This window comes from Eucalyptus grandis, chromosome 9 (genome assembly GCF_016545825.1).
Source record: "Eucalyptus grandis isolate ANBG69807.140 chromosome 9, ASM1654582v1, whole genome shotgun sequence".
NCBI classification, from domain to species: Eukaryota; Viridiplantae; Streptophyta; class Magnoliopsida; order Myrtales; family Myrtaceae; genus Eucalyptus; species Eucalyptus grandis.
In genome coordinates, this window is record NC_052620.1 from 40153716 (window position 1) to 40174243 (window position 20528).

The window sequence follows — 20528 nt, forward strand, 5'->3', positions numbered from 1 at the left end:
ATCATTCGATTACGCGAAACTTGCCATGGCCAATGCATATTAAATGAAACAAGAAATATATAAGAATATTCACACAATCATAAGCCAGGGGAAAGAAGAAAATGAAAAGCTTGGGGGAGGGAGGGGGTTTAATCTAATATGGTGCCAAACGCACTCCAATAGAATTAAAACGTAATTCTGCCCTTCCGAAAAAGTCAATGATCGTGCCATCACCTGCTGCCGGCGAGATACCAAATTTCGTGGACCATCCAGTTCCAGCCAGGCCTGACAAGCGGAGCGTTGGTGGCAAAAGCGAAGCGTCCCCCTAGGTAGCTATAGTCGGGTCCTGGAAGACAGTGTCAGGAGCGTCATTATTTCCTTTCATCCAACCCCAAATCCCATCCAGACGCTCCATGGGATAATCTTGAGGGATCTGAAGAATAGCAAAGCAAAACATGTTCTTACTTGGAAAACACGTGAAGGTTCGAGATATAGGATGCCAAAAGAAACGCCTCAGTCTTTAATGAAAATATCTACTGTGCTACATGAAGCCGAGAACACTGTACAGCAACATGTAAACCTGAACAACTTCCGAGACAGGCAAAAGAATCTAAAGACAAGAGAGAGACACGGAAAGATTAAGATACAGACCAACCCGAAAGGCTGGTGAGGCTTCTCCGCCGTGTTGAGAGCCTAACACGAAGGAACCATTGTTATCATACTCAATCCGTGTTGAGAGCCTAACACGAAGGAACCATTGTTATCATACTCAATCGTGATGCCGCAAAATACTTCGTCTACGGAATGGAGACGAATCCCCCTCACATCGGTATGCACTCCGTCGTCCCACGGAATACCACCAGAGCCTCCAAAGGTTCCAATGATTTTGAAAGGATATACTCGCGGCATGGGCTCCACATACACTCCTATGGACTTAAGAGTATCCCCGCATGTCCCATAAAAGTCGATGATTTTGCTTCTTGTCGATGGACAACAAAAGTACTTCCCCGCCATCAAGCCAAAGGGTCCGCATCTTGTTTTATTACTACGAAATGTGAGCGACTAAACAGGAACACTCTTGATGTCGTTGTGACCATCCTCTCACTCATGAGAAAATCCTCGCTTATATTCAAAGATTGATGTCAAGTACTCCCGCGGATAACCCAATCTAATCTTTACAATCTCAAAAGTACCTCTTAAAATTAGATGAGTGGAGGAAACAAGACCTATTTTTTAAGTCTAAATTCACTAAATCACGTGAACAAACACTATAAAAATCGTCTCAGTTGATCAAATATGAGTAAGTAAACAGCGACCAATCTATTTTAATGGGAAACCTCTGCCTTTCTTCAAGCCAACATGAGGGATTCGACAAGGTGATCCACTATCCCCATATCTTTTTATATTAGTGGCCAATGTTCTATCTAACTTGATGAAAAAAGCAGTAGATGACAGCACACTTCGAGGAATTAAGATGAACAACAGCTGCCCTACTCTATCACATTTGCTATTTGCCGATGATTCCATTTTCTTTCTTAATTAAACAATATTGGAATGTCAAAATTCGGCAGCCATCCTACATCAATATTGCTTTGCATCTGGTTAGACCATTAATCTCAATAAATTTGGAATATACTTTAGTAAATATTGTCCAATTAACTTGAGGAGGAACATGGCTTTAGAATTGAGAGTTCCAGAAATTGAGAAAACATGGAAGTACTTAGGAATTCCTTTGGATTGGGGAACCTCGAAGAAAGATATGTTCGCCTAGATTCTTACGAGAGTTAACAGGAAGTTGGAAAGTTGGAAGGAGAACTTGTTATCAAAAGCGGGGAAGGAAATATTGATTAAATTAGTGGTACAGGCTATTCCTTAATATGCCATGTCCATCTTCAAATCCCTGTTTCTATTTGTAAAGCTATTGAGATGAAAGTTGCTAACTTATGGTGGAGAAATATTAGTAAAACTATTGGGGTTCATTGGAAAAAAATGGGAAACTCTGAAACTTAGAAAGGATGAGGGGGCCTAGGCTTCAAAATTTACTAGCGTTCAATAAAGCTATGCTAGGAAAGCAAGCTTGGCGTATTTCACAGCATCCTCAATCCCTTTTGAGCCAAGTAATGAAGGGTATGCATTATCCACAATGTGAATTTTGGAAAGCTAGAAAAGGCTCCCGACCTTTATGGGGATGGCAAAGTATTCTCCTGGGAAGAGACTCTATATCTCCGCACATTATGTATTCGGTTGGGAGTGGAAATGAAATCTCGATTAGAGAGGATAAATGGATGAAGAGTGAACCTATTGGCGGCCTAGCAACAAGATTTGAACTAGTTCAAGTGGCTAATTTAATTGACCAAGGGACTAGAAAATGGAATGAATTAATGGTAAAGTTGTTGTTTGATGATCAAAGAGTGAAGGAAATACTCGCAACCCCTACTGGACTGCTTATTGCAAAAGATAAGTTGGTCTAGAAGAATATTAAGTCAAGGTCCTATACAATGAAAATCGGCTACTTCACCACTAGAGAAAGTTCAACCAGCACACACAACAACAGCAACTTCATCTCATCAAACGAAACCAGAACTCTGGAAATACATTTGGCACTCTAAAACCCTACCCAAAGTCAAACTATTCCTCTAGAATGCATGTCAAAATGCTTTACCCACAATGGATAACTTGCACAGGAGGAAGATAGTACTTGATCCATTATGCCCCATATGCCAATAGGAAGCCGAAACCATTGAACATACTCTATTGCTCTGCTCTTGGACAGCTCAGATATGGAGAGCTGCTTCCCTGAAAATCAAAATATCAAGAATTGGGTTAACACGGCTTGATGAATGGTTGTATATGGTTAAAATACACCCAACAAACGCCATCAAGTTCGACCAGATCGCTACTACCCTTTGGAGTATCTAGAAGGATTGAAATTAGCACATCTTCAGCCAATGCCCCCTGCACCCGCAACAAACTCTACTCAAGGTAGCTGCTTTACACGAAAACTACAGCACTTGGAATCGAAAACCATAAGGCGGAAAGGAAAGAGCGACCCTACCTTACAGATGGCGACCACCGCCTTCGGATTCGCTGAAAATTAACATAGATGTGTCATTCGCCCTGAATGACAAAGCTGAATCAGATTTCGAGGAGAGCAGGGGAACGGACGAAAATAGGGCAGCTATCGCTTGTGTTTGCCGGGACTCCAGGGGCCGTCTCGTTGATGGCTTCACCAAGCTCGTTGCGGTTTCCTCGGCGGAACAAGCGGAAGCCCTTGTCCTTCTTGAAACCCTAGAGTTCTTCTCCAACTGAATGCATCTCACTTTGCAAGTACATTCTGACTGCCTCCAGCTCGTGCAAGGGATAAAGTCTTTCGATAGATATCGGCTAGAATGTGAAGGCGGTCGTGGACCGAGTTCAAGCAAAACTGAAGGAGTTTCAGGGCCTTTCTCTGGCCCATTGCAGGGATGCTAACAAGCCAGCTGATTGGCTTGCAAAAGCCCGTCCATTTAATTAGCTTCCCTCTAATTGGTTGTATAATCCCCCGACTGCTCTATTTGACTTATTATGCACCGATGCTTTTGATGTATTTCCTCTAAACTTGGCTAAGTAAATCAATAGCAATCGTATTTTCGATAAAAAAAAAGAAGAAGAAACAATGACCAATCAAAGAGAGAAAAAAAAGACTAACCTTGGTGATGTCGCCCTTGTCTTCTCCAGTGTAGCTGCTGTGCCTAACTGAGCAAACTTGTTCACCACTCTTGTCGTACACAAACATAACGTAGTAGATAATCTTGTCATGCATTATCTCAATTTCCCTCACACTGCTGAATGTACTGTTGTTCCAAGCACATCCACCTAGGCCTCTAGATGGGCTGATGGATTTAACTGGGTAGAGATGCGAGATCAGTTCAACACATGCTCCAATTGCTTCAAGACATTGACCACTCCTCCCATAAAATCCAACAATTTTGCCACCCATTGCAGGAGATGAGAAGAGCGTTGCCCCATTTTCATCACCAATAGGTCCGTTTGTTTTTTTGTTAGTTCGAAATGTTAGAGACTTAATGCCTTCATTAGAAAAATACCTGGATAATGAAGTCAAATACTCATTTGGGTCATGCATTTTGATATGAAATAATAGGCATAACCATCATGCTCATGATTTAAGTCTCACAAGAGTCTCTAGCTAACATAGGCTATGCACGTTTTGTAAGGATTTTACAAAGCATATGTATTTATGGGGACATACTGTATGGTTCTCGACCTTCTATACTCCATGGAAGTTTTTTCCATCAATGCTACCGTGTGTCTTTGGTTGTCACAATTCTTTACTCTCCTCTTCATACGGAAACAAGATCGATCGGATGCGTTGCGCTTTACTTGGTTCAAATTCAACAGCGATTTTTCTTACATTGGCATGTTTTATTGCCATTGTCCCAACATGATGAATTCAAAGTTCCAAATAACCCCACACACTTAAAGGGTAGAGCTTGTTAGAGGATAGCTCAACTTGTGCTCCAGTAAATTCAAGAAAATCATCACTTGTCCTAAAAAAGCTGATGAGTTTCCCAGCTTTCGATGTGAAGGAGAATATGCCCCTTCCTCTCTACCAATGGGTCCCGATATTCTTCTATTGGTTCAAAATGTGAGCAAGTTGATTAGAGCGCCACTATCATTTGCATTTTTGAGATATCCAGCAAAAGAAGTTATGTATTCTCCATTTCTCATTTTAACCTGCAAACAAGCCACCAGAAAGCCATATTCGATGTGAGTGAATATATGTTGCATCAATCGATGAGCAAAATAAATTAATATATTCTTTTGAAATACAATTCGAATCTATGAAATAATTTATATATGCTAAGACTTAAATCACATTTCTAATAAATTGGCAGTACATTTCATTTTGTAAATCAAAAGTTAATTTACTATATGTATAAATTAATAGATTCTTTTGAATACAATTCGAATCTATGAAATAATTTATATATGCTAAGACTCATGTAAATCACATTTCTAATAAATTGGCAGTACATTTCATTTTGTAAATCAAAAGTTAATTTACTTTATGTTTATGGCTAGGTTGGTCTTTGCCTAATTTTAATAAAGTGAAGTCATTAATTTTTCCATTTGGTTTCTAACGGTCATGCCGATCCTCAGGTATATCTGGTATTAACTTTTCATGTGCATTTGCGAAGCATTGTGAAGAATCTCAAGGTTCATAATGCCTAACGTTATATAATCTAGGTGAATAAACTTATAGCATTCAAGTAGAAACGGAATAAAGAGAAAAGGAAAGAGTCTTTTGATACAACCTTGAAAGTACTCTCCCGCCATATGCGGTTCAGAGCTGGTGGCTTCGTCGTCTTCAAAAGTGATGGACTCGGTGTAGTCTGCGTGGTGAACATCAATCCTTTTTATACCAGCAAAATCCCAGGATTTCTCGCCTTCGCCTCCAGAAGGCCTACAAACCTTAACATGATGTGGACGAGGAATTGCGTTTTCCAGAGAGTCGAGAGGCCGAACCTCAATGCGTTCGACTATTAGATCAATGAGTGCCGCTTCATTGCTGATGTTAAGTGTTAGTACAAAAATTTTATGAGCAATATGTATGACAAAATGAACATAAACATGAACCCCAAGAGATAACATACGACCAACATGTACACAAATTCTTCGTGGGTATATGAAATATGAATAGAAAAGATCCAGCTTGACTAAATTACCGGAGGCATTGGCATGTGTAACAAAAAAATGATGATTACCTAAGCTCTACTTTCAAAGGTAAACTCATCCTGTGGCAGAGGGGGGTGCGTCGTACCATGCATACAAATGAACAACACATTTCTCATTGAGGCCGTAAAAACAGTAAATATTAAATACATTGGTTCATCGATACTTTTCCAATTTCATACTATGTTATCATGTATTTAAGTATGACACTCCAAAATTTGGACCATAGAAGGTATGAAAGCTCAAAAGAGCTCTAGCGGAAGAAAAATAGTTTACGCTATTATACACTTTTTGGATTGAAATAATTCAAACCCTAGTATCCATCTTGTTTGCATTTCTCTCGCTTTTTAGTTTTCATTTTTGTTCCCCAAGTTTTAACGACGCACGCCACAAGCCTGGGGAATATTTAATACGTCCTTTTGAATTTGAGGCTTCTGTTGGGAACTGCAAATTGTTTAAGGTTGGATGATTTTGAGGGTACATTAGTCTTTTTGAATTTGAGGTTTCCGTTGGGAAGTGCAAATTGTAGATTTTCAAAACTCAATATAAATTGATATTGAAATGAAAAGTGAATTAATTTTTGAAATTATTCCTATTTTATATCTAAAATTTTGAAATTAACAAGGAAAATCACATCAATTTTCCATAATTTTTCAAAAAATGGCAAGAAGAATGTTCAGGAAAGTCGAAACAGTCTTCCACTTGTTCCATTCCCTCAGGAAAACCAATTTTGTCGATTATAAACAAAGTCCATCAGCGAAGCAGCCAAAACAAGGAAACAACATCGAAGAAAGGAAAATCATAGATCGCAATACCAAGCTTCGACACGAAGTAAGAATCACTGGTACTTACCCATGGGCGTCATTCTCCAATTCGAAACCATGAATTTCTGTAGCCTCTGCTATGGCGGCCTTCCAGTCTCTCTGCTTATTATCTCTCTCTTTCCCATCGAATTTCTCGAGGGCTTGCTCGAATTTGCTTTCCCTCAACGTCTTAACCTCAGCCAAGCGAATGTAAAAGATGGGAATAAATACGAGGTGGTGGTCCCTTCTGCAGTTGAGGATCTCGACCAGCTCGTTCATGCACCACTTGGAGTGGGCAAAGTTTGCGGAGAACACAGCGATGGCGATCCTTGCACGGTGGATTGCTCCGAAGATCTTGTCCTCAATATTCATCCCAGCGTATCTTTGGTCCTTGTCGTAGAAGTAGCGAATCTTCTTCCGTTTCAGCCGTTCGAAGAGGTGCGATATGAAGGTATTCCTCCCGTCGGAGCCACTGAAACTCACGAATACGGCGTGTTCCCATCGATAAGAATCTGCACCATGGCCTCCGAAGGGCCCTACAGACTGACGAAGAGCGAAGAATGGATCTAAAGGTAATCCAATTGAATCAAGATGGGGATCCCTTACCAACTTCTCCAATATCTCATGCCACTGATTTTTCCTACTAGAAAGAAAGGAACCAAATCTCTTAAGAAACACTGGCAGATCACCTGCATCGGGGGAGCTTGTTCTGGGAATAATCTTTAAGAGATGTCCTACAATTTGCTCGATGAAAGACGCTTGATTTCTGCAGTTGTATGGGAAGAACAAATTCAAATATGACTAACTACAGCCTGAAGAGACCATCAGCATATAAGCAAGAAACACATTAACTAAATTCAATCAACAGTAGAGTTCAAATCAAGCATTAATATGATCTTTTGCGGTGAGTGAATTTATCCATCAAGTGCAACTGGGAATACAACTAACGAAAACATAATTTTCTTGGGGAAGATAGTGCATTACCCATTAGCATCACTATTCAAATGCCATCCTGACAAATTCCCAGCTTCTTTAAGCGAATCCCTCCACTTCTGCATCAGCAAATCGTCCTTGTGGGTGGCCAAACGCCTTTCAAAACCATCCCCGAATTGCCCGCTCTGTTTCCGAATGTCGCATGGCTCGACATCGTAGAAAATGGGCAGAACCACATGACCCCGATGATCTCTGAACCTCCTGTTGCACTCCAGGATCTCCACCAGCTCGTTCAAGCACCACCGCGAGTCGGCGTAGTTGGCAGTGAACACGACGAGAGAAACCCTCGAATGGCGAATCGCGTCGAGCAGCTTGCCCTCAATGAGAATCCCCGTCTCCTCTTTTTCATTGACCTCGAAGTAGTGGATCGTCACCTGCTTCAGCGCGCGGAAGAGGTGGGCCGCGAAATTCTTCCCTATGTCCCCGCCCCTGAAGCTCACGAACACGTCGTACTTCCACCTAAGAACCGAAGCGGAAGAAGATGGAACGAGTCCCCCGATTTCTTCGATTTCCATGAGGACAATCCGGGATCGAGCAAGAGACCGCGGAAAAGCTCGAAACTTTTCCCCGCAGGCGAAGGCGTAAGAATGAGAGAGAGAGAGAGAGAGAGAGAGAGAGAGAGAAGGCGCAAGTGGCGAATGAGAAGAAGGGACGAAAGTTCAATGCTTCGCCACCGGTACGCGCTCTGCTTCTTCATTGGAGCGTCGAGACCAGCTGACGAGGGAGACGACTTCATGGGTTCAAAGAGGGACTTTCTCGCTCGCCAGCTTGAATCGTCAAAACTAGGGGTGAGCATGCTCCGGATTAGTCCGGACCACCTCTAACCCTGCAGGACCAACCCGTATAGTGTCGGTCTTGATTTTAGGGCCAAGGACTCACCTACTATTGAGCGAGACCGAGGTGGACCGACCCAATGGGTTCGGTCCGATTCAAGGTCCCAATTCGGGGACTGATTGATAATTTTTTCGTCTTATTTTTATACTCCCTAAAAAAACAAACCTACAAATTCAAATTACACATCTATCGACAATGCGGCATTGTTCAACTAAACTCTAAATACCAATACATATTTAACAAATTTAAGATGACACAATAATAGAAATTTCGTACCTACTAACCGCTCATCGAGATATGGGACAAGATGGAAAGTTCTTATAATCATCTATCTTTAATATTCATAACACCATATACAAAAGCGTTTTCCTGCATTTGATCATGTAGAGTCAACTTAACCAAACAATGAGCTTTACACCACTTGACTAGCAAATCACTGTAGTAACTGCAGTACTACTCTACTCTTCAAAAACTTCTATCATTTGACACAAATTGAAAAGCAAAGTGCAGCTGAAATTCATTAGTAAAATACAATTAAACCATAAAAATTTTAAAATACCTAATATAAACCATAAATATATAACTTCATATCTTGTTAATTCACTTAAACTTCTAACACTTGAAAACAAAACAAACGACACTTAATTAATACTCAACAAAAATTTTAAATTGAAATTACTATTAGTGCTATTGATAGAACATCTCAATATAATATAATATAACATACATTTTACTTAGGTTTGAATATATAAAAGAATTATAAATAATATAAAATAAAATAAAATAATATAATATACGGGGTTAGTCGAGGTTGGTCGACCCAAAACTCTAGGGCCAGAGGACCAACCCGCACGGTGTTGGTCCCGAATTTCAGGACAAAAGACCAATCAGTCCCTTTGGGAACCGGACTAGGACCGACAAGGTTGGGGTGGTCCCTAGATCGCTGCTCACCTCTAGTCAAAACCAGACCATGGACCAATGGCTACGTGACGGGGACATGTTTGAAAATCGCGCATGTGGATTTGAAGCTCCAAAACGACGCGTGTTGATTGGCGAAAAGAAGATTCTAAGAAAAATCGATCCACATTTGCTACGAGCACGCAGTCTCGCATGGCGGCACCTAAATACTAGTTTTTCATTTCATCGAAAACTTCTCTTCATGATCTCTTCCCCCCTTTCTAGAAAGATACATATTAAAAGTTCATCTGCATGTTTAGTCACTTTTTCACTTAAAAGCATTTTCCAAAAATAAAAAAGACTCAAAAAAGCTATTTCATTAGCTAGTTTTAAATTTTAAACCTAGTGAGTAAATTATAGAAAAATTTCAAAATTTCAAATATGGACCTAAAGTGAAACTTTTTTTTTAGGGTTTAAAGTAGACATTGTCTCAAATAAGAATATAAAATGATTAGTTTAATATTAAATTGAGCCCCGACTCACATGTGTTTCTCACATATCACTTTTCAAGTCATGCTTGGGGGCATTTTTGTCCAAGAGCATCTTTCTTTCTTTTTCATTTTTGGTTCATCTTCTTCATCTCAAGAATAAGACCGCAGCATTCCCATCTACTACTGATTATGGACGAGGCCATGGGCATCAGTGAATTTGTCTGGGAAAGGCCGTGACCCAAGCAAAGTGATGGCTCTTTTCACCGTCTCTTCCTTGTCTTTGGCCTCCCTCTCTGCTTCCGCTCTTCTTCTTCTTTGGTCAATTCCCCAGCTTCAGGAATCCCAAACCCCAACAACAAAACAAAACAGATTTGCCCTTTTGTTTAACGGCGTTATATGACTTATGTTTGGCGGTTTTGGGCGTTGGATTGCCGCAAGGTATATATGATTCTTTGTCAATTGTTCTGTTTTCTGGGGAGACCAACAGGGGATGCCAGATTTGGGTATTAAGGTTTTGGACTTTTATCTTTAGGTTCCGAGACTTACATTTCATGAGGTTCAGGCCACCACCTTTTTTGCTCTAAGTTATTTTTTCCCAGCTCACACAAGGTGTATTTTTTTTCTTAGTTTCAAAACAATCAAGAAGAAGATGCGATAGAAAAGAAGGGGAAAAAAAAAGTGCTTGGATGAAAATGTCCCCCATCATAGCTTGAAAAGTAAAATGTGAGATGCATATGGAAGCTTAGGCCCTTATTTGAGACAAGCCTTTATTCGAGACAAAATCCACTTTGAACCTTTTTTTTTTAAAGTCTTACTTCAGATTTTTATTTGAAATTTATCCTAAATTATATAGAGTTTAGTAAGTTGCAATGGAGTAAATTTCCCACATCGATTAGTAACTTTCTCTTTGAAAGAATTGAATTTCCTCTACATTGACCCATGATTTTCAAATATAAGTTCAAACTTAAAGTTTGGAACTCTATAATTATCGGAAGATAGTAACTCTGAAATATTGTTGTTTACTTTAGAGCAAGTCTCAATATATTTTAGAAAGTTGAAACTTTAATGTTAATAAATTATATTCGTTACGGAAAAGGAAGATGATAATAACTTTTCCTAGGGGCGAGTACAGGCCTCGAGTAGAACCAGAAATAGGACCAAACAAACCCTAGAAATTGGTTCGGTTCCCGATTCCTTGACTTCTTGGTGTAATTCTTGGATACATAATTTTTGGAACTTATACTGTGCAATTTGGTTCCTAAGTAGAAGATGGATCGGGAATAGTAGAACCAAAGAATCAGATGGGGAAGTGAAGAACCAAATTGAATCGAGATAACCCTAGAATTAATAGTCTCTATGAATCTTTACCAATCTTCGTATTAGTAATATTGAATTTTCGGAATTCGGAACATCATTTCATTACAAATGTTATTCAACATGTTCTTCCATTGCTAGGGTTAGTTTTAAACTTTCTCTGGTGTAGGTGGAAGATATATACCCATTAAAATCCCCCTGCAACTACACTCGTTACAGGAGAAACCAATATCTTATGCACTTTAGAAACCTTAAATTAACTAATCATTAATCTTTAACAAATGTTTCTAATTTACTCTTGAATTAACCCCATTCATTTACTTTTCATGACAACATAATACAACTTCTTGTATGGTTTGATAGATTAATTTACTTACAAATGTTTTTCTTTCGGATAGGTCACCTTGTTAATGGAACTCTATCTATCTAATGGGACATTTTTGTTGTTACTTTAATTTTTATTTTCCTCGACTAAAAACGAAGCAACAAAAAGAATTAAAAAAAAAGAAATTCGCTAGTCTACCCAACCTTGATAGTTCTAGAGTACATGGTAGGTTTTAATTTCTAAAAATTGAAAATCAATCCTTATAAGATAAGTTCCGGATAAAACTTGAACCTACTCTAGAACCGCTCACCTACAATTTTGCACGTGCTAAATGACATTTCATATAAAAATTGGTGATTTTAACCCATTAATATTTCCAAAAATAAATATGGTAAATTTATTGAAACAATTAGTACTTTTGAGACAATCTTACGAATGTTGGAACATGAACTCAAAAGGTTGATAATTTCACAACATATTGGTTACTTTAACACTATAAGCCATGCTAGTAAATGTTGGTAAATTATGGTTATAGCTTAAATTTTATGGACATAATCTTGTTCCATGTACCATGTAAACTCCATGATTAGTTCACAAATCACGAACTTCATCTTGTTCTATATACCATGTAAATTATGAGATCTTACTAAAGTTATAACATTAAATATAGCAAAGATAATGGTGACACTGGTTGATGAAGATGTGATTCCCTATATAGATGTTTTTACAAATTTTATTCTTTCAGGATACATCAAACCCTTGGAATTCTGAGAATGTCGGAGATGGTACACATTTACATCTAAACTCAAACATCGGCTGCAGGGGACATAACGTATTCTTGCCAAATTGGCTCAAGAGGTTTCCCGAATACAAGAAGCAGGATTTTCAAATTTCAAGCGAGAGCTAGCGGGTCATTGCGTGCCTCAGCTCGCTCACAACATCCTATCCAACAATAAGAAGGCAAACAAGACCCTTATTGACCTCAAAGGGATTATGATAAGTTGTTTTCATAAATGTCATAATCTTTATCTATATTGAATATTGAACTATGCGTGTTTGACCATTGGAAATACCTAACACCTATACATTCACGCCGGGGTGGAATAACCATGCGTGCAATACAAGAGAAAAGGACGTTGAGATATATATATAATCCACAAAAAGTCAGGAGTAGGGTCATAGATGAGACTGCGCAAGGAGCTAGAATGTCTCTCTTGGTTAGGCCGTGAAAGCCTTTCTTTCCTATCTAGTTTTTGCTGCCCTAACTTCAAAGTGAGGGGACTGATCTAATCAAACCCTCCTTGTGGTGCCCTATCCGTATCAATTGGATGAAGAAATCGGAGGCAATTAATATATATATATTGAGGTGACTGGTCTAATCAAAGAGAGGGTAGTTAGTCTGAAGCAGATCCATCTAATCAAACCCTCCTTGTGGTCCCCTATCCGTATCACCGTATCAATCGTATGAAGAAATCGGGGGCGATTATATATATATATACACTTTGAGGTGACCGGTCTAATCAAAGAGAGGGCGGTCATCCCGAAGCAGGTCCATCTAATCAAACCCTCCCTGTGGTCCCCTATCCATATCAATTGGATGAAGAAATTGGGGGTGATTAATATATATATATATATACTTTGAGGTGATCGGTCTAATCAAAGAGAGGGCAATCAGCCCAAAGCAGGTCCATATAATCAAACTCTCCCTGTGGTCCCCTATCCGTATCAATCGGATGAAGAAATTTGGGGCAATTAATATATATACTTTGAGGTGACCGGTCTAATCAAAGAGAGGGCAGTCAGCCCGAAGCAGGTCCATCTAATCAAACCCTCCCTGTGGTCCCCTTCCGTATCAATCAGATGAAGAAATTGGGGGCGATTAATATATATATATAAAGGAGAGAGAACTAGAAAGGGACACTTTTATTTTTTTTTTAGTTCCTACTTCTTTTCCTCTTGAGAAAAAAAAAAAAAGAAAGATGAGAAGGGGCCACCGATCATAAAAGTTTCCGTGCCTTCCATTAAAAATCTTATGAGAATCATACGGTACATCTTCCCGTTAGCTTGATTAATACCACGATTCTTATTTTATCTCGCAAACTCCAACCTATATGGAGTTGCCCTCCTGTTATTCTGAATTTGACTTAATACTTACTAAAGGATCATAATAAATAAAGGGATTAAATTCGTAGTGCAAGTATATTGGCATTGCATTTATTGTGTGTATTCAAACATACGAGACTTTTTATAAGGAAAGGAAAACGTCGGACGGCACAAATATGCATGCAAAGAATTCACGTAATAGCAACGTATTGCAAGTATGCTCTTCCTTTTTTTGCCTTTTCTTGTTTTTAGTTTATGGCTTTTGCTCATGCATGCAAGCCAAAAATAAAGTATGATTTATTGACTTGATGGTTGTCATCATCATAATTTTTCTGTGAAAAATATCAAAAAAGTTATAAACCTTCTAACTAATTTTGGCCAAATGTCGCTAACATGGACACCAATCAGTTGATGTGACACGACCGATATTGATTTGGATAACTTTTAATAATATTTTAATATTTTATATATATATTTATCTTCTCTTCCTCCTTCCTCCAGCCGGTCGTTAGACCTCGACGACTAGTCGGAGGTGACAGTCGGCAAGGTTGTACCTATGAGGGCTTGAGAGGCTAGCTGAGGGCAAGCCTCACCAACCTAGAGCGAGGCTACCCTCATGGCCTAGTCAGCCTCCAACTAGCCTTGCTAGAGGTTGGGCAAGGCTTGACGTTGCTAGATTGAACTCGCCAGATTTGGCAAGGTCTGATCCATGGTTAGTGAGGCTTGACCTCGCTGGATTTGGCAAGGATAAGCCTCATCGTCCGGCCACAAGGCCACCCTCATGGCTTGGGTGAGGCTCAACCTCGCTGGATCTAGTGAGGTTGAGCCTTGCCTATGGTTGATGAGGCTATCGTTGCAGCTTGGACCTCCTTGAGCCAACCTCACTGAAGACTAGTTGAGGCTTGACCCTCGTTGGCCATCACCTCTAGCTAGTCATCGAGGTTTGGCGACCGCCTGGAGAAAGGAGGAGGAGAAGGAGAAAAGAAAAAGCAAAGAAAGAAGAATATAAAAATAAAAAATAAAAAAAATTGATAAAATATTAAAATATAATTAAAAGTTGTTCATGTCAGTTTGGTATTGTTACATCGGTTAATCGACGTTCGTTAGCAAAAATCGACCAAAATTAGCTGGAAAAGACGAATTAATATTGAGTCAAAATGTTAAAGACTAAGTTGACGCTAAGTAAAAAAAAATTGTTTATAAATGGATTGGCATCAATAAAATGTTTGACTTTTTTGACACATTTGCAAATTTTCTTCTCGATATATATAGATATGTCTATATTATAAAGATCGTATTGACATTTCAATGCCGTGTTGTAGCTCTCTTTCCTCTCTACATTAATTGAGCGTGCAGTCATGTTGCGAATGCACCTCTTGGAGAAAGCAAATGGTCGGATACCAAGCTCGCACACTTGGCATGATACTTGGCCATTAATCTATTTTCCACATTTAACATCATCGACACGTAGAAAAGTCTCTTTAGCGGTCATAATGAGGAGAACAAGTGTCTTTGTTGGTTGTTTTCATCATTGGAGTTGCTAGTTCTTCAATTGTTCTATTCGCTATAATGGATTTTAACTAAAAACTAAGCATGTGCTTATTATTGTAGTCAACTCGAGGAATATTTGATACCAATGCCGCATCTTTTAATAAAAAAATAAAGTGGATGCTGCATCGTCATTACTGTAGTAGGTTTTGGACTGTAAACTAATAGCGCCATAAACCGCACCTCATGTGATGCTTTTTGTCTTTCCTTTTGTCTTTCCAGTGTATCAAAATTTAGAATTTGGGTTCATTGAATCTGGTGCTTCTAAAAATTTATCTCTGTTACTCCATTATGATTGATCATTCTATGGCCAAATGGGGCCCTTGGGCCTAGAGAATGTATATGGATTAATCGAACATGCGTGCAGATTGGAAATGCAGTAATCAACGATGAGATGGACCAATGCGAGATGTTCAAGTACTTCGCTATGCATACATTGGAATCGAACGAAACAGGATATGCGATTCAAAAAGTATTGCAACTTCTCTCCGGATGCCACAAGTCAAGTAAGCCAGTACCTTTTCGGCCGTGCAGGATGCGAGTAACGACGTTTCTCACCTTCAAATTTACAACATCTACGCCCTTTGTGCTTCTCTTCCAAGCTCACATCTCATCCCAAGAAGACGACGAACGTGAGCTCAAATCCATCTGCATTTTTTGGTTCCCTCAAACTTTTGCACTTTTGTAGGACAATTTGAATAGCCTCACCATTGGTTCCGTAAAAACAGTAAATATTAAATAGATTGGTTCGTCGATACTTTTCCCAATTTCATACTATGTTATCATGTATTTAAGTATGACACTCCAAAATTTGGACCATAGAAGGTATGAAAGCTCAAATGAGCTCTAGCGGAAGAAAAATAGTTTACGCTATTATACACTTTTTGGATTGAAATAATTCAAACCCTAGTATCTATCTTGTTTGCATTTCTCTCACTTTTTAGTTTTCATTTTTGTTCCCCAAGTTCTAACGACGCATGCCACAAACCTGGGGAATATTTACTACGTCCTTTGGAATTTGAGGCTTCTGTTGGGAACTGCAAATTGTTTAAGGTTGGATGAGTTTGAGGGTACATTAGTCTTTTTGAATTTGAGGTTTCTGTTGGGAAGTGCAAATTGATATTGAAATGAAAAGTGGAATTAATTTTTAAAATTATTCCTATTTTATGCCGAACCTATTGGTGATGAGAATGAATGGCACTTCTCATCTCCTGCAACGGGTGGCAAATTTGTTGGATTTTACGGCGGGGAGTGATAAACATCTTCATGGAATTGGACAGGAACCATGTCTTCTACTTCTCATCAATGGGAACACGCCGTATTCGTGAGTTTCAGTGGCTTCGACGGGAGGAATACCTTCATATCGCACCTCTTGGAACGGCTGACACGGAAGAAGATTCTGTACTTCTACGACAAGGACCAAAGATACGCTGGGATGAATATTGAGGACAAGATCTTCGGAGCAATCCACCGTGCAAGGATCGCCATCGATGTGTTCTCCGCAAACTTTGCCCACTCCAAGTGGTGCATGAACGAGCTGGTCGAGATCCTCAACTGCAGAAGGGACCGCCGCCACCTCGTATGCATCAGTTGGTGAAACATCAATTCATTAAAAAAGAAACAACTATAATACATATGTTTACATATACATAATCCAATGATTCTCGACAAAATTACATGTCATATTCTACATAATCCTAGAAACATCTCGCGATTGAATAAAATGCGAAACCTAATGCAGCACGCCAACAATCACATCTTCTAAGAGGTTATCCAATAGAAGTGCTCATGAGTTTTATACATGGATTTGAGCAACTGATAAACCATCTCATCATGAGGACCAATAAAACAAAAGTAAGATAGCAACTAAGAAATCTAAAAAGGTCATGTACATTGCATGCAACCATAAACTGGAAAAGAAAACCAAAGAAACATCTATTGCCCCACCCCACAATTTGTAAAGACCAGCTGTTAAACAAGGTCAAGTTGCTCCACACAGTCACATTTTGTGAAGACCAGCAGCTAAACCTTTATTAAATTCCTCCAAGATGCTGCACCTCAGCCTATTGTTTTGCCTTGACCATTCACAATGGAGAGAAACTTATCTATCCAATTAGTAGTATGCATGTGGACTCCCAAAGTTTGTGCTAATATATTTTCATCTAATTATTATTAATAAATAACTCAATTAGCCTAAGATACCATTGCCTAGGCAATTCATCATGCATCACAAGCCATCTACCACAACTACCGACAGTATGGTCTGTTCAGGCTCATCTGCAAACTTCATGTTTCTAACCAGATGCATCAAGAGAAAAGACAATCCCAAATGCAGAATTTTCTGAACCAGATGCTGCTAGAACAACTAAAAGTCCCCAGAAGAAACCATTTCTAAGAGTAAATAGGTAACATATAGATGTTCTCCCGACATCTGGAAGTGATTGCCATGCGTGTACTCACTACACCTTCATCTTGTCTCCCCTGGGATGCATCTCTAAAAAGAAGTAACCTGATTGTGTCAGCATATCCTTTATATGCAGCCCTGATCAAAGCAAGAGAACAAGCATCGTTGACAATTCATAAAGTACAATGTGGGACAAAAAGAAGGATGAATATGCTGTTATCATTAAAAAAAAAAAAGTTTCTAGTTAACTTCAAGATGATGATAATGATTATGACGGCGGCGGCAGCGGCTGCAATAATGATGATGATGATGTTGTTTTGTTGTCATTACAAGAAAATTTCCAGTTGATTACAGGATAGTTAAATCAGAAGATGTTGAATTCCCAAATTCAATCTCGAACGGAGATATAACAAAACATGGAGCAGGGCATAAAAATTCCTATCAGAAAGAGCTGCAGGCTAAAGTAATATGAAATGAAATGGGAATTGTCTTTCTCAACATTTTAAATTAAATCCTTCCCAATCATCCCTCATTACAACAAGGAACTTGAACTTGAACCATCTATAGCCATCATAGATCATTCATTCAGACAAGCAAGCAGTACCGTTTGTTCAGCAATAGTTCAGCTTGTGACCTCCGTAAACAAGGTTCAGTTGAAAAACTAATGATGAGTTATTCACACTTCCTCCAGATTTGCATCAATGTCTTATCAAACATGTTTTGACTTTGAATTCAATGCAGAGACTTCAAAATCATGCGAATGTCTTCTCTGCTAAAGCAACTTGCAATTAAATTAGGCCAGGTCAAAGCATCTAATCAAACTATTCATTCTTTTCATTTATACAAGAGCATCTTATCAAACTATGCCCACCTCATACAGCTTTCTCAATCTTCTGCCATGATTTCTACAACATAAGGATGTTAATCATATAAGAAAGAAAAAAGAAAAACGATCAAGATGAATTCCAGAGACAAATTACTATTGACAGAGAACTTCGCACCTCCTAACCATTCAAATCGTAACAGGCCATAAAACCAGGTTTAGGAAATTCACAAGCAAAAGAGATTGTAGAGAGAGTAGAGAGAAACTACTATATTATGTTTCTATGAATGTACATAAGACATCACATTTGACAATGCTCAACTACATCAACCATGCATTGCAGAGTAAGCAAATAATTTACTCCTTCATGTCATGAAACTCGGTAGAAGTAGCATTTCAGATGATGAGCACAACAATGATTCTTTCTGTCAAAGGAATTTTTCCCATATTGGATAAGCCCTTCATTGATAAAAATGGAGTTCTTAGGTCAAGAAACAAGTGTGTCCAACTTTGTCCACTTATTTTCCAGAAAGCAGTTTCATGACATTCATGCGACTTAACATCCAGCACAATTTTAACATACCAGAGGACTCCTTCTATCATTATCTGGTGCATCATAATCAGCATGATACCTTGCGACAATGTGATTTAAGAAGGCCGCCTGCCCATACTGGGCAGCAACATGAACTGCCACCAGCTCCGAACCAGAAGCTCATCCGCAACCGCAATGGATCCCCTAACAGCGGCCCAATGCAGTGCAGTTTGCTTCAAGTTGTCCGTCGCATTCACATTACCCCCATTCTTCAATCAATTCATCATCCAACACCGACATACATGAAGAACAACAATAATTAGTACGTTCAGACAGAAACAAGCAGGAAGCAAATGCTTCAAGCAGCAACTTTACACACGCCCCAAATTCAGGACCACGTCGCGAGGAACGCGCGACTGGGCGCGCAAAATCATTCACGGCGGGCGGAAGGAAGAAGAAGCGAGCGACGGAAAGGCGCAGTACCTCGATGATGTACTGGACGACGTCGGCGAAGTTGTTGAGGGCGGCCCACTGGAGAGCGTAGTACCCGTTAGCATCGGGAACCGAGGGAGGCGCCTCCTTGCTCCACGAACCTCCTCAGTTACTCCAAATCGCCGTACGCGGAGGCGGAGAACACGTCCACGACGGCCGCCGCCGCCGCTTCGCCGGGAGGGTCTTGGGCGGTCGCCGCTCCGGAGGGCTCGGTAACTACGATCTCCGACGAGGCCTTTCTCACTGGGAGCTTCGATTTCTGGGTCGAACCCGAATCTATCCTTCATCTTTTTCTCTTTTTCCTCTTTTCCTTTTAAACCCTTTTTCTTTTCATTGAAAAAAATAACAGAATTGATCTATGAATTTTAATTTAATATACAATATCGTCCTTGAACAATTTATTTATTTAATATAATTTATGAATTTTAATTCAATGTGTAATGTGATATCTGAATTTTTAATTTGTTTAATGTTGTCTTCCTACTTTTTGTACATATTCAATTTAGTCTTTGAATTATATGAAAATAGTTAATGTTGTCCCTAAATTTAAATTGATGGAAGGACGGCAGGAACATATTCATATAGTTCAATGATTTAATCGAACATGTATTAAAATTCTGATATTACATTGAATAAATTAAAAGTTTGAGGATCACATTACATATTAAACTAAAATTCAGATATCACATTGAACAAATGATAAATTTAGGGACGGCATCACATATTGAATTAAAGTTCTAATCATTTGCATTATTATCCCTTCAATGAGATTTTGGGAAAAAGAAAAAGAAAAAGAACAGCATATTCTTTTACATGGGCTTGAGATTCAAAATTCATTTTCTCAAGGTGCCAAAAGAAAATTACGCATTCAATTTAGAGTTGATCCAAGCATTCCTTTACACAACCATAGAAATCAAAACTTTTTAGCTTGTGAAATTGAATGAGATAGGATTAGAACACTAATTTTATGAGAATAGAATAGAGCACAAATAGGAATCGAATATCTACCTAGCGTGGTTTGCCAAATCTTTATCTAAGTAAATATATAGTAACTACGTCTTTTCTAGGGGTTACTACGAAGGTTAACATATAAAACTGTGATTTATAAAGAGATTCATTATTCTTTTTACAAGCGGCGCTTTCTTACATTTTGCACTCCTTTTACTTCAGTTTAGAACACGTGCTTTTCGGTTCCATGAATTTTGTTAGAAAACAAATGGTTTAAATGAGCTTCAATGTTGCAAATTAGTTATTATT

General features: G+C 39.0%; 1 protein-coding gene and 1 long non-coding RNA gene across 2 annotated transcripts; both read right to left on the reverse strand.

The window, feature by feature from the left end:
• Window positions 1-4195: 4195 nt before the first annotated feature.
• On the reverse strand, window positions 4196-8280 carry LOC120288138. The gene is made up of 4 exons (XM_039301567.1): window positions 7500-8280; window positions 6565-7281; window positions 5295-5548; window positions 4196-4713 (listed from the first exon to the last, which is right to left on the reverse strand). The coding sequence occupies exons 1-4, from the start codon at window positions 8021-8023 to the stop codon at window positions 4709-4711; spliced, it is 1500 nt and encodes a 499-aa protein (XP_039157501.1). The 5' UTR covers window positions 8024-8280; the 3' UTR covers window positions 4196-4708.
• Window positions 8281-16608: 8328 nt separating this feature from the next.
• Window positions 16609-19495, reverse strand: LOC120288592. The gene is made up of 3 exons (XR_005546693.1): window positions 19263-19495; window positions 18880-19048; window positions 16609-17562 (listed from the first exon to the last, which is right to left on the reverse strand). It is a non-coding gene; the product is annotated as an uncharacterized LOC120288592 (long non-coding RNA).
• Window positions 19496-20528: the final 1033 nt, after the last annotated feature.